Source organism: Mytilus edulis, chromosome 1 (assembly GCF_963676685.1).
Source record: "Mytilus edulis chromosome 1, xbMytEdul2.2, whole genome shotgun sequence".
In the NCBI taxonomy this organism is placed as follows: Eukaryota; Metazoa; Mollusca; class Bivalvia; order Mytilida; family Mytilidae; genus Mytilus; species Mytilus edulis.
In genome coordinates, this window is record NC_092344.1 from 67,112,872 (window position 1) to 67,126,647 (window position 13,776).

Sequence of the window (13,776 nt, forward strand, 5' to 3'; positions counted from 1 at the left end):
TCTCGAAAAAAACACTCTTCTCTCCTCTCTTTTTCACATTCTCTCTCATACAGCTCCCTATTTCACACACTCTCCTCTCACACACCTCTCTCCCTTTCAAACACTCTCCTCTCACACACCTCTCTCCTCACTACACACTCTCCTCTCACACACCTCCCTCTCAAACACTCTCCTCTCACACACCTCTCTCCCTCTCAAACACTCTCCTCTCACACACCTCTCTCCTCCTCTCACACACCTCTCTTCTCACTACACACTCTCCTTTCAAGCGCAACGGTCCACTTGTTCATCCTTAACTGTTTTGAACCTTACCCAACTTCACCATCGTACCCTTAACCCTCTTAACCCTTCGCGTACCTACCTATAAATATCCCTTCCTATGCTTACCCCTTACTATGCTTACCTCTAACTAAACTTATCCCCAACTAACCTTACCCATAACTATAACTACCCGTACTACCAAAAAACATCCCGTCATTTCCCCAACCTACACGGCACTTAACCCTTACTCCTATACATGACCCCAACTACTTTTCCAGTGAAAGCTCTGTATACGACTGTTTCCCATCCACATGAGAAATATCAATATGACAGTGTTTCAAAATGGCTATGACCATATAGAGTTCTACTCCTTCAGGGCTGTGGATACCACAGTCCATCGGGGAGAACGCCAAGGTCTACCATTGTCTGGGAAAGGTTGGTACTCGCCCCTTCAGTTAACCTTCATTAGGTAAGAGTACAACACTATGAAAGAAAATATATGCTATTTATTGCAATGAAAATGTCATACTTCACCGGTCTTTTAACATTTTACAATTTGCAATATATACCTGTACGAAGAACCACCTTTTTTTGTTTTCGTTTGCATATCACTTTTTTTTTAATATTCTTGCCCTTTTAATGTTCAGTTAGCTTTAAAATTTCTTACATTTTGTATGCGCAAAAAATATTAAATGAGATGAAATAAAGGGTGCTAACTGTGACAATCCTTAAGTCGTTGTTAAAATATATAACGTAACAAATAAACGGCTAATTAACAGATTGCACAATGTATGTCAAAATCAGTTCACTTGTAATCATAGTAATCACCGAACTGTAGAAATATCAAAGATTCAGATTTAGATCTAATAGTTTATTAAAGTCTCACCACATACAACATTATTAAAACAAGATACAATTATATAATTAAATATACAGTAAACATATTTAAAACAATTAAATATATGTATGTGCCATTCTTAAAAGAATTATGAGAGACTATTAAAATACATATGTATACTAGTTAATGTATATTATATATATATTTTAATTTAAAAATAGTTAATGATATAAAATACTGTTTCTCCTTGTTAAAAAGTTATTGCAGGTTTTGGCAACAAATAATGTACTTGTCCCGTACCTTTTTGTTCAATTCATAAAAGAAAAAGATACGACATTTTTTAGCATGCACATTCAGATTTGTTTCCGCTTTTTGTTTCGTAATTTTTTATTTTTTAGAAAAATTAAATATCTTCTAAATAATTTAAACCCCCGACCTACCTTAACCGTTTTGCATCATCTGGGGATGTGAACATAAATTGTTGTATTTCTGCACACCAAACCAACTTTAATACTAATGTATAGCAACTGTTATTTTGAAAGATTTGGAAAACTATCAGCATGCACATGCTCTCCTGGATTTCAGTAAGAAATCCATTAGATACGCTGGACTTTCTAATAATAGCTGTGTCTCGCCGTTCATTTTTTGCACTGGTAATTTGTTTGATTTTGGCTTCAGTCTGTACGTTTGCTGCGATTACATGATATTTCTTCGCTTAGAATTAACATATGGGTATGCGCCTTTTATATACATCATTAATTGATTTTCGGTTATGACATGGTTCTATTCTCTGGAAATTATATTTGAAAATACAACATAGCAACAATTTATGGTGTCTTGTACTGAAAAAAATCAACATAACTTTAATGGCATATTAGAAAGAACTCGTTTACTGTTTGAAAATCCCAACATACATGTAAACATATAGCTGAATTTATTAACAATTGTTTATGTTATCGATGTACACAACATATTTTGTTTGAATTTCAATATTGAATATAAACTTGAACATTGTTCTTTTCTCTCCAAACAGCCCCGATGATTTCGTGGTAGTGCGCTCGCCTCTAATGCGAGAGTTTGTAGTGGACTCCCTGCTTGTGTCAAAGAAATCTTTTAAGAATTTATATCACTATTGTCTGCTTTTCCTCCAAAGCACGCAGCATCTTTATATAAAAGCAAAGACTGGTTAGCTCAGTCAAAATTATATGTCTAAGCAGGGTAGCATAACTTTTTTGTAAGCTAGTCGTAACTTTAATGTCAGACTCGGCCTATCGATCATGTACAAAGCATGGTATTTCATGCCTTATAAACATGACATATGACCGTCCTGATTAACTGTTTGCTAAATGTCTAATGGCAAATTTATGCATATTTAAGACTAACACAAATAACAATAAATTATCAAAGTAAGTCCTGCCAAGAAGATACTAGACCGGGATTAAAGAAAGGATAATATTTGGACTGTATCAAAAAAGGTCATGATGAAAAGAAACAGAAACAATTCTAGCAACAGGTCACCTTTGGTACAATCAAAGAGTCGTTCCAATGTTTCCTCAATAGGAAATCGGCGTACTCCTCTACATAAATGTATACGAGGCATCATAATTTACATTCCTATTCCCTTTCCGACGAATGGGCATTATCTTTTATACATCATGCAAAGTAAAACGGACAAATGAAATTTCGCATGGACATTACAGCTAGTGTGAGAAGTCTAACTTTCATATCCAAGGCATCCATTAAAGAGAGTTATCGTCCAATTACCACCCGGCGATAAGCGGCATCAAATCAATTGATTCTTTCATAAATAAATCTAAAAACAGCTGCACGCAAAGGAATTTATGATGATTTTTATATATTTATGGGGTTCCTTTTTTGAATCATCTCATTCGGGAAGTATGTTTGCGTTTTATTTTCTTATAACTACAGCTTGTATATATTTGATTTTTGGGCATCTACTGCCATATATGAAAAGTCTTCAGTATCTTGGAGAAATTCATGAGTGTTTAGCAACATGAAGTCCATATGACAGTTATGTTAAGAGAAATTGTCTTGCATAATTGATTTTTCATTGACGTATGTAATTTGGGCAAGACTCTTTTCTGAAGTTGGCGCATACCTAGTGTCATCAGCAACTGGTTCTATCTTCCATGTTTTTCATGTGTTTTAATACTTACAGCTCGGTCAGAATCCTTATACCTGTGGAGTTGTAGACAAAAACAGATTGACGATATTTACATTTCAAACCATTGATTGACAACTCGTGTTAATTTAAATTGAAATCTAAAATAAATACGCGAAAGATTAAATATCATGTCAAACAAATGTAAAATACCCAAGAAACAGTTGGGTTTGAAAATATGTTCTGAAGTCGTTAAAATATCTTAATATTACACCTTGTTACACGTTAATATCTTTATAAATTGCACTCCACAGTACGTAACTGTTACAAGGGCACTGTCAATCAATTAACAAAAATGTATGTGATTTCTATTTTCTCTTTGTCTCTATAAATTTATGTAATGGACAAAAGTTTTTGAAAGTGATACAGTTATTATTTATCCTGGAATTTGCTTTGACATAAAGTTGAGAAAGGAAATTGGGAATGTGTCAAAGCGACAACAACCCGGCCATAGAGCAGACAACAGTCGAAGGCCACCAAATTGCAATGGGTCTTTAATGTAACGAGAAACTCCAGCACCTGTAGGAGTCCTTAAAAAATATGTATACTAGTACAGTATTAATGGACGTCTTACTTAACTCCGAATTATACACAAGAAACTAAAATTAAAAATCATACAAGACTAAAAAAAGACCAGAGGCTCCTGACTTGGGACAGGCGCAAAATTGCGGCTTTTTTATCTGTACCGTAATGAGACGTCACTGATATTGTAAAAGGGGGCGAAAGATAACAGAGGAACAGTTAAACTCAAGATTGAAAATAAACTGACAACGCCATGGCTAAAAATAAAAAGGCAAACAGAGAAATATTAGTACAGATGACACAACATAGAAAACTAAAGACTAAGCAAGACGAACACAACCAAAAACTGGAGGTAATCTCAGATGCTCTGGAAGGGTTAGTCGTGAAGCTATAAGCACTCAAAAAATTATGAAAGATTGAACTTACAAGTTCACAATATTCACTGAATTTAAATAATCAAATAAACATCTTTCTGAACCATAATACAAAGATTAAAAATAAACGCCAGACGCGCGTTTCGTCTACAAAAGAAGTTCGAATCAATAATTTTGAAAAGGAAAAATAAAGTATGAAGTTGAAGAACATCGAGGACCACAATTTCGCTCTTTATACTGATAGTTATAATTTACTTCCCTTTCTTCGCACTTAGCAGAAAGATAAAATTATTATCACCAATGTATTCCTTTTATCGATTTAAATGTTGTGACATGACAATAAATAATAATATAGTTGTTCAGATACTTGACATTCATTTGCTGGAAGGGCGAAAGAAAATGAAAAAAGGTCGCCCTGTTTGTTAAATTTTTACCTAATCAGATTAACGTAATTTATTTTTATTGTATTCAAAAGAGTAAGAATTCTACTAAAATTTATTAAATAGTTGCGCACAAAAGAGAAAAAACAAAAAGATAAATGATTTAATTTGGGAATGTCCGGAAATACTTTCCATGATGAAATAAAAATATAAATAATGAAAAGGGTAGACTACATGTATGATTATGTGTAAGAGTGCATGTATGATTATATTGGTTGCTAAAAACCACTTCGTCAATTTTCCAAAAAATGTTTTATCATTTATAGAATCCCACTTGTTGAGCAGTACTGCTTACCCTTCTGGTGAACCTGAGATCAACAGGAGTTTTGATAGTGTTACTAAATCTTTAGATTTCTATGTAATTTTCTATGAAGTAGCTAGATCTTGTTCGTCTTTCTGGGGTGATATATATCCTTCGGTATACCAGTAATTGAAGGAGAAAAAAAAATAATGCTTGGCTTCGGGTGATTAAAAGTGATAACTTGACTTTGGTCAAGTGAATCGATGAAATTTAGTTAAAGGGTTGTCATAAGAATGCTAGTATAATAAAATTTATACAAAATTTGGAAATTAGCAACAACAAAAATATGTATGAAAAAAAAATGATTTTAACTCAAATATCTACAAAAAGATGGAATAAAGAGCAGTGTTTATTTTTGTACGTATATCTTATACCTATATTTGATTATTGAATGAACTATTCGTACATTATATCATCGAAAGCAATGATTATTGAAGTAAACCGCGTTGCAAGATTTATCTGAATACCAATACACCCATATCATTCCCAATACTGTCCTAGGCTTGAATATAGACAGCGGGACTTAACTATACTTAACACAAACTAAACACTATAAATCACCCTATTATTAATCAAGTTCTTCATACTATTTATATTGTTCTTAAGTTATATCAAAATGAAACGTTCTGACGTGTAATCAGCTGACAAGAGATGAGGTACTTAACCAATAAAATTTGATGGAGGTGGTAGTCCCCAAAGAGCACTTTCTCTAACGATTAATATATGGATTACTATAATCACAGATTCCTTATGAAGGGCGTAAGATTTTTAAAGTTAATTATATTCTTCTGGAATGGACACGATAATTCTGTCAGCTAAAGAATGCGGACTTCTATTTTAGTAATCATCTATTTATGGATTTCGAGCAATTTTGGACGAAGACGAATTCATCACCGACCGTAAGTACCTACTTTTAATATATAATTTACTACTACTTCTGTGTTATCTTTTCAAACTTTACCGATAAGTATTTTTAGCTTAAGGTCGTTACACAATCAGATAAGAGCTCTTATTAAATACTTAATTTTGTCCCCCAAAAAAGAAGTGATTTAATACGGAAGCCGTAAGGGGACACACAAAACATTAGAAAATATTTTTTTTTAATTCGAGATCACGATAAAACATTGCCGTTTTATCGATAAAAAATATATCGTTATCTCGATAAAACGAAATTGTTATATCGAGATCTCGATAAAAAATATATCGTTATCTCGATAAAACGAAACTGTTATATCGATATCTCGGATTATTAAATCGTTATCTCGGTTTAATATATCGAGATCTCGATATAAGATATATCGTAATCTCGAGAAAACGAAACTGTTATATCGAGATCTCGGATTATTATATCGTTATCTCGAGAAAACGAAACTTTAATATATCGTTATCTCGAGAAAACGAAACTGTTATATCGAGATCTCGATAAAAAATATATCGTTATCTCGATAAAACGAAACTGTTATATCGAGATCTCGGATTATTAAATCGTTATCTCGGTTTAATATATCGAGATCTCGATAAAAAATATATCGTTATCTCGAGAAAACGAAACTGTTATATCGAGATCTTGGATTATTATATCGTTATCTCGATAAAACGAAACTTTAATATATCGTTATCTCGAGAAAACGAAACTGTTATATCGAGATCTCGGATTATTATATCGTTATCTCGAGAAAATGAAACTTTAATATATCGTTATCTCGAGAAAACGAAACTGTTATGTCGAGATCTCGGATTATTATATCGTTATCTCGAGAAAACGAAACTTTAATATATCGTTATCTCGAGAAAACGAAACTGTTATATCGAGATCTCGGATTATTATATCGTTATCTCGAGAAGACGAAACTTTAATATATCGTTATCTCGAGAAAACGAAACTGTTATATCGAGATCTCGGATTATTATATCGTTATCTCGAGAAAATGAAACTTTAATATATCGTTATCTCGAGAAAACGAAACTGTTATATCGAGATCTCGGATTATTATATCGTTATCTCGAGAAGACGAAACTTTAATATATCGTTATCTCGAGAAAACGAAACTGTTATATCGAGATCTCGGATTATTATATCGTTATCTCGAGAAAATGAAACTTTAATATATCGTTATCTCGAGAAAACGAAACTGTTATATTGAGATCTCGGATTATTATATCGTTATCTCGGATTATTTAATCGAGATCTCGGATTGTTAGTTATCACGTGTTAACTGATTACAAAATGGCGGATCAAGAGGTGGCAGGCAACCCGGCGGAAGGAGTAAGTATGATAAGTTGACACGTGACATGAAGCAATTAAATAATCCGAGATAACGATATAACAATCCGAGATCTCGATTTAACATTTTCGTTTTCTCGAGATTACGATATAATAATCCGAGATCTCGATATAACAGTTTCGTTTTCTCGAGATAACGATATATTAAAGTTTCGTCTTCTCGAGATAACGATATAATAATCCGAGATCTCGATATAACAGTTTCGTTTTCTCGAGATAACGATATATTAAAGTTTCGTTTTCTCGAGATAACGATATATTTTTTATCGAGATCTCGATATAACAATTTCGTTTTATCGAGATAACGATATATTTTTTTTATCGAGATCTCGATATAACAATTTCGTTTTATCGAGATAACGATATATTTTTTATCGAGATCTCGATATATTAAACCGAGATAACGATTTAATAATCCGAGATCTCGATATAACAGTTTCGTTTTATCGAGATAACGATATATTTTTTATCGAGATCTCGATATAACAATTTCGTTTTATCGAGATAACGATATATTTTTTATCGAGATCTCGGTAAAACGGTAATGTTTTATCGTGATCTCGAATTAAAAAAAATATTTTCTAATGTTTTGTGTGTCCCCTTACGGCTTCCGTAATTTAAGACTTCAACCAAAAGTGGAAAATGTTTAAAAAGAAAAAAAAAAAAATTTCTAATTATTACATTTTATAAAAAATAAAAAATAAAAAATGCTGACAATTTAAAATTTGAACGCAAGTTCAATATATAAAACTTGTTACCGTTTTGATCTGTATATAGTATTGATGGTAGGTCTTTGATAGTCCTGTCTAGACAACGGACGATTTATTGCTTAACATATGGTGTACAGTTTTTCCAATGTTGAAGAACACTTTTGTCCTTTCTATCGTATTGTTGTGATGCTAACTCGTTAGCTAAAGTCCTGTATGTCCTTTTATTCTTATCTATATTGACATCTAGCCAAGTAAGATAATATCAAAACAAAATTTGTGCAACAATGTACATGCACGATTTACTATTCGAATTCAAAGACGAATCAGTAGGAGGAAACTCGAAAGCAACAGCTGTTTTGAAAACAAATCAGGAAAGACGCTTACAACAGGAAAAAAAGTCGAAGGCTCTATTTTTTTCACGACGTTTCCAAAGAGAGACACCACGTCCGGAATGACTACAAGCGGTTTACATTAATGTTCATAAGACACACCTGTAGGTGTTCAATCGGATTTGTTTTGCAGTCTTGATAATAACTATAATTGCCTCATAAAATAACATCATATTATACTCGTGGTGAGTTTTCTGTGCCATCTTATATGTTTATGGAAAATAGAATATCGCGTTTGGTGATAATAAGGTGTTTAGTAGCTATTCAAATATTGAAAATTAGATATCGTTCAACAATATTAGACAGAAGCATGGCCAATTTCTGCTGAATTTGTTTAAGATAGGACTATACTTATAATATGAACCACCTATAGAACCGTTATTACCACACTCAGCTTCCTTTGTCTAGGTTGAGCTTTTAACAACACACTGTGTCATCATCTTGCCAAATCATATAATGGATTGAGATCACTGAATACTTTTTTTTTAATTGTTACGGATATTTTTGAAGTATCTATCAAAAAAAAATATGGACAGATCAAATCAAAACAAATATTCCTTAGGCATTAAAGCTTTTCGTTTCCTATTAAATACCTCAAATTAAAAGAGAGGCAGAAGATACAACAAATATTGAAGTTGTTTAATATTGTTTAATAATTTTCGTACAAATGTATGTTCTCATTGACTTTTCTCGACTTTGCATCTCTCTACTTTTATGTTTGTTCTTAGAATACTATTAAATTCCTGGGAACTGTTCTGTTTACTTGCGTACTATACAATCATCAGTGTGCATCTCCGATGTCGTCATTTCCGCTAGGAACAGGAAGTCATTTATTGCAACACTAGTCAAGTTTCAAAATACGCTACGCTATTCATTTGTTTTCCAATCATATAAGTACATTATTAATGAATTTCAAAAGTACAACAGATAAAACAGTATTTCGTGCCTGTTACTGATGCAAAAGGGAATTGGATTGAATTATCTTAATACACGTTGACTTGTTTGTGAGTTGCTATGTTCAGTCAGTGTTTATTTTGATGCAAATAAGTGCCAAATTTCCGAATAATTATATAACAAATTATAAATCACAAGGAAGCATGTAATATTGGCCACGTGGTACACAAAATGTGTCTATAACCCTAGGTAGCCAATTTTAATGGCCTTCAAAATGCATTTCTCGTATATAAACTTGGTGTTACGTTAAAACAAAGTTCAGCACTCTTATTAACTTATTGAGAATTAAAACAAATATAAAAATTCTCATGCTGAGTAAAAAAATATTACTCAAAAGAGTTTCTGGCGCCGGGGCCTGATCCACAAGATCGAACGCCATCTTGATTTCCTTACTTAAAGATCGAATGTCACGACTGCTATTGACATTTTAGCATATTTTAGAATAACAGCAAAGTCCAGTATCGGTTGTTGAGTGATATGAGGAAACTAAATTAATTGGTGGCTTTAATTTTGACGATGCTTTTTAAAGCCATCGTAAATATTGTTTTCAAAGTGAATAAACGTCGGTAGAGTTATTTGAAACAGTTACCATAAAAACAGTTTTCAAACTGATTGTAAGTGTGTTTTTTTTACTATTATTATTTTGGTTTAGTTAACAATTATGTTGCTGTGTAAATTAATTTTATGGTATTTCTTCGCTCGGCATCATTACAATAAGCCAAATAGACATATGGAGTGGAGGCAATGGTCTTCAAACATATACAATCTGAATAACATATGACCGAAAGATATGTTGCTTTATTTTGTATTCATTTGGTAGGTTTTATATCAGCAAATGACCATTTTTTTTCGCTATTTTTTTTGTATTCCATATGCAGTGAAATAATGATCATGTGTAAACTCCTGTATAATCTCATACATGACTTCAGTAGCCAACAGTTACTTACATTAGTTACATGTTTGTCACTTTTTTTAGCTCGTTAGTTTCACAGGTTAAAACAAAGTCATGCTCGTCTATAGACACCGTAAAATAAATATATGACTTTTAGAGTTACTTTATTTACATAGTTTAAACAGAATTACATAGTTCAAATGTGTCGACTCCAATAAATGTCAATGTTGATGATATTGTATGTTTTGCTAATCATTAACAATGTTAAGTTTGTTCTTTTTTCTGTTAACGACTATTAGTAACATCATTTCATATTCGGTAATACGTAAAATGAAAATAGTAATGAGGTAGTGCGTTCTAGCTACTGATATAATTATTCTTAACGTAACCAATTTGAGTAAGATCTTTGAATATTGTCTTTATCGGTCTTGAAATTGATTTATATTTTTTATGAAGTAAACCATGACTATATAAGTAGGCATGTATGAACACTTATGGTCCCACATCCTGCCGATACTTATATTTTACCATTTGCTTTCTCTCGTGCTCTTTTTGAAGTTTTTACTAGCACGTTAAAAATTCGCCTCTCGATTTAGTCCAAAGCAGATTTGATATTCTTATTACATTTACATGTTCTGTAATATGAATTTAATTTGCCCCTGGACATTAAACAGCTATCCATCATCATCATTAAAGAACTCAACACACAGTAGGTCTAGTTAAACGCTGAATCTCTTATAAGCTCTGTGCACAATTGAAAGCGTACATTACCTCTGCTCTTCTCACGGTAGGTCTAGTGTCTAGTTCTTTGAACAAAAGCGAAGTGCAAAATTCCAAACAACAGATCAATGAATTATAATTAATGCTTCCATTAATGAATTAATTTGAACATTAAACGATTACGTAAATCCCAGCAACTGTATTCCAGGTAGGATTCGGTGAAAGGTTAAGACACTCAATCAGACAATTTATAGCAGAAATAAATGATCATTGTTACATGTTATTTGAGTTATAAACTACAAACTAAATGATAGAATTAACAAACAGTACAATCTGTTTCCAATTATGTTTATATTAATTTGCCCTTGGAAATAAATGGAATGGTTTCAGTGGGAAAATAAGTTGAACTTTGTTAAATCTAAATGATGTAATAATGACATCCGAATGGAAAGATATTAGAATGTTTGTTCCGAAGATCGATAAGTCTGGAAGCCTTGGAAGCAGTTTTCTTTGATTATAAACTATGATGAATCACAGTGATTCATTCATTTTATGGGTTTTAATTCAATTGAGTGTTTGTTTGGTATATTATGTAAACTGACATTGCTATTATATATCAATTCATAATTGTATTTTATTTGTTTCTTCTTCTTGATGAACAATGGCTTTGATTTCGTTAAGTGATGAATCAGACTTTGGTCAATTCTTTCATTTATACTTTCGATGTAACGAAATTTGGTAATTAATTATATTGTAGAGTTCAACTTCCGTAATGTTCTTTTTTATTTATTTATTTAATACTCTTTTAATAATTTATACATCATGTATGTCTGTCTTATTTGTTTCCCTTATTTATATTATATAAATTTGTCTTTTATTTTTCTCATATGAATTGTTTCAGACGTTAAATGTCTGGACCTTTTATAGCTGTTTCGGTTTTATCTTTGTAATTTGAACTTAACTCTGGTTGATAGTTGTCTTGTTGGCATTCTTACCGTGTGGGTGTTTGTCAATTGCACAGCAACTCGTAGAGCAATATAATCAGATGACATCTACTTGAACTTTACTCTGGTGGATAGTTGTCTTGCTGGAAATCATACCGCGTTGGTGTACGTCAATGGCACAGCAACTCATATAGCATTATAATCAGAAGACATCTACAGAGATAGCTGGCTAAAACATATATATGCTCTAAATCATCTAAAGTCTAAAAGGGCAGCACGTAAATTCGAAAGACACTATCATAGATCTGTCATTGACATCAAATCCCCCCTCCCCCCCCCCAAAAAAAAAAAGAATCAAAGAAAAATATTTTTAGATATGTTATAAAAGACAATCACTTTCGATGTTATTGACTTGAGACTGGCATTTGAAACGTATTCTAATGTTTATTAATGAAATTAACCCTTTTTTACTGTCGTGCGTCGAAAGCTCTTTTTTAGGTAAACATAAGCTCAAACCGAACATTTGAAAGCCAGTGATGTATAAATACCAATACACGTAAGGAGCTACATATGACAAAAGATGCCTAAAATTAATAGACAAATTCTGCTAAGATCAACTGTACATGAGAGATTTGGAACCTTATAGTTATTTGATAAAGTCCTATTTAGAAGGAATAAGGATGGATACAAGTACGAGGTCAACGTAATTCAAAGGCAACACTTTTCATCAAGCGACATTTCAATGCTGCTACAATGCAATTTTTTTTAAAAACACATCATTTGTTTATTAAGTTAGCACACTTGAATAGTAGAACTTTTCGTTCGAACCGATTTGATCCATCACTGTTGAAAGATAAACATAATCAGCTTTCTGTTCTATATTATATTTTTTTTCTTTCATGCATTTTTGGTTAAATAATGCATGTGCAGTACGTCATGGCTATTGAAACTGTCATATAACGTCTTTTAACTGACAGAGGTGTCAAATTATAACAATGTAAAACACATTTCGAGACTCTAAATATTCCATGCGGAATCTCCTGTAGTTTTTCAAGTACATTTAACAAGAATGATAAACAACCCCCCACTTCGGTCCGTCCGTTGTTTGTTTACCCGGGATGTTTCTGCGAACGCACCAACGTTGCAATAAATAATAGTTATAAATGGGCAGCGTTAAACCTCCTAAGTAGTCCCTCTCTCCACACAATGATATGTAAACATGATTGTATACTTGAGGCCTGTTTAATGTGATTGATCTTTATACATAGGATTATGATGTGTTGTCATTACAAAGACTTTGATTTAATTTAAAGACTTTTGACAACTGATAAAACAACACCCGATCTATGTTAAATGTATCATCTGTATTTAAGTGATTTCTGAAGAGATCTTATAGGATATCTATTAAAGACACTTGTCTCAATCCTTTGATCATTATATTTTGATTTAAAATTCTCAAAATTGTAAAAGGGGTTATTTTATTAGTAGGTATGATAGGACATTTGAATGAGAGTATGTATATAGATACAGAAACCTGTCATGCACTCTGGGTACATATATTAAACGATAATTATGATGATCATTTTACGTCTGTAAATGTATTCATAAAAGTTGTGATAACTATATGGTACACTTTTCTTAACAAAATCGTCGTTAAAAAATGTATGAAATTAAAAATCTGTTTCAGTTTTGGTTTTTTTCAAATCTTAATTATGTCTCTGTGCTAAAGTTAGTATTTATTGTACAATTTGTTGAAAATTTCCTTTAAAAGTTTTTTAATTTTTCTTCAGTTTTTTTTTTATCTGAGATAAAGGTCTGTCAATATTTTATTCTAGGCTATGCACACTACCGTGTCTTGCAACGGTATCAAAGTGTTTGATAGCACAGTTTTGTCTCTTAAGATTAAAAGCTAGATTCCAGTAATATGCGAAATTTTTATATGGTTCAATGTTGTTAATTATATAT

The 13,776-nt window shown here is 32.1% G+C and overlaps 1 protein-coding gene across 2 annotated transcripts in view; it reads left to right on the forward strand.

Moving 5' to 3' along the window:
- Positions 1-5,576: 5,576 nt before the first annotated feature.
- The window catches only part of LOC139487640 (protein Wnt-7b-like), an 81,262-nt gene continuing 73,062 nt past the window's right edge, over positions 5,577-13,776 (forward strand). The window contains exon 1 of one of the 2 annotated variants that reach the window (XM_071272610.1): positions 5,577-5,817. In XM_071272610.1, the coding sequence (XP_071128711.1) occupies positions 5,741-5,817 (77 nt within the window). In that variant the 5' untranslated portion in view covers positions 5,577-5,740. The remainder of the gene's footprint in view (positions 5,818-13,776) is intronic. The other variant, XM_071272596.1, reaches the window with a different exon arrangement.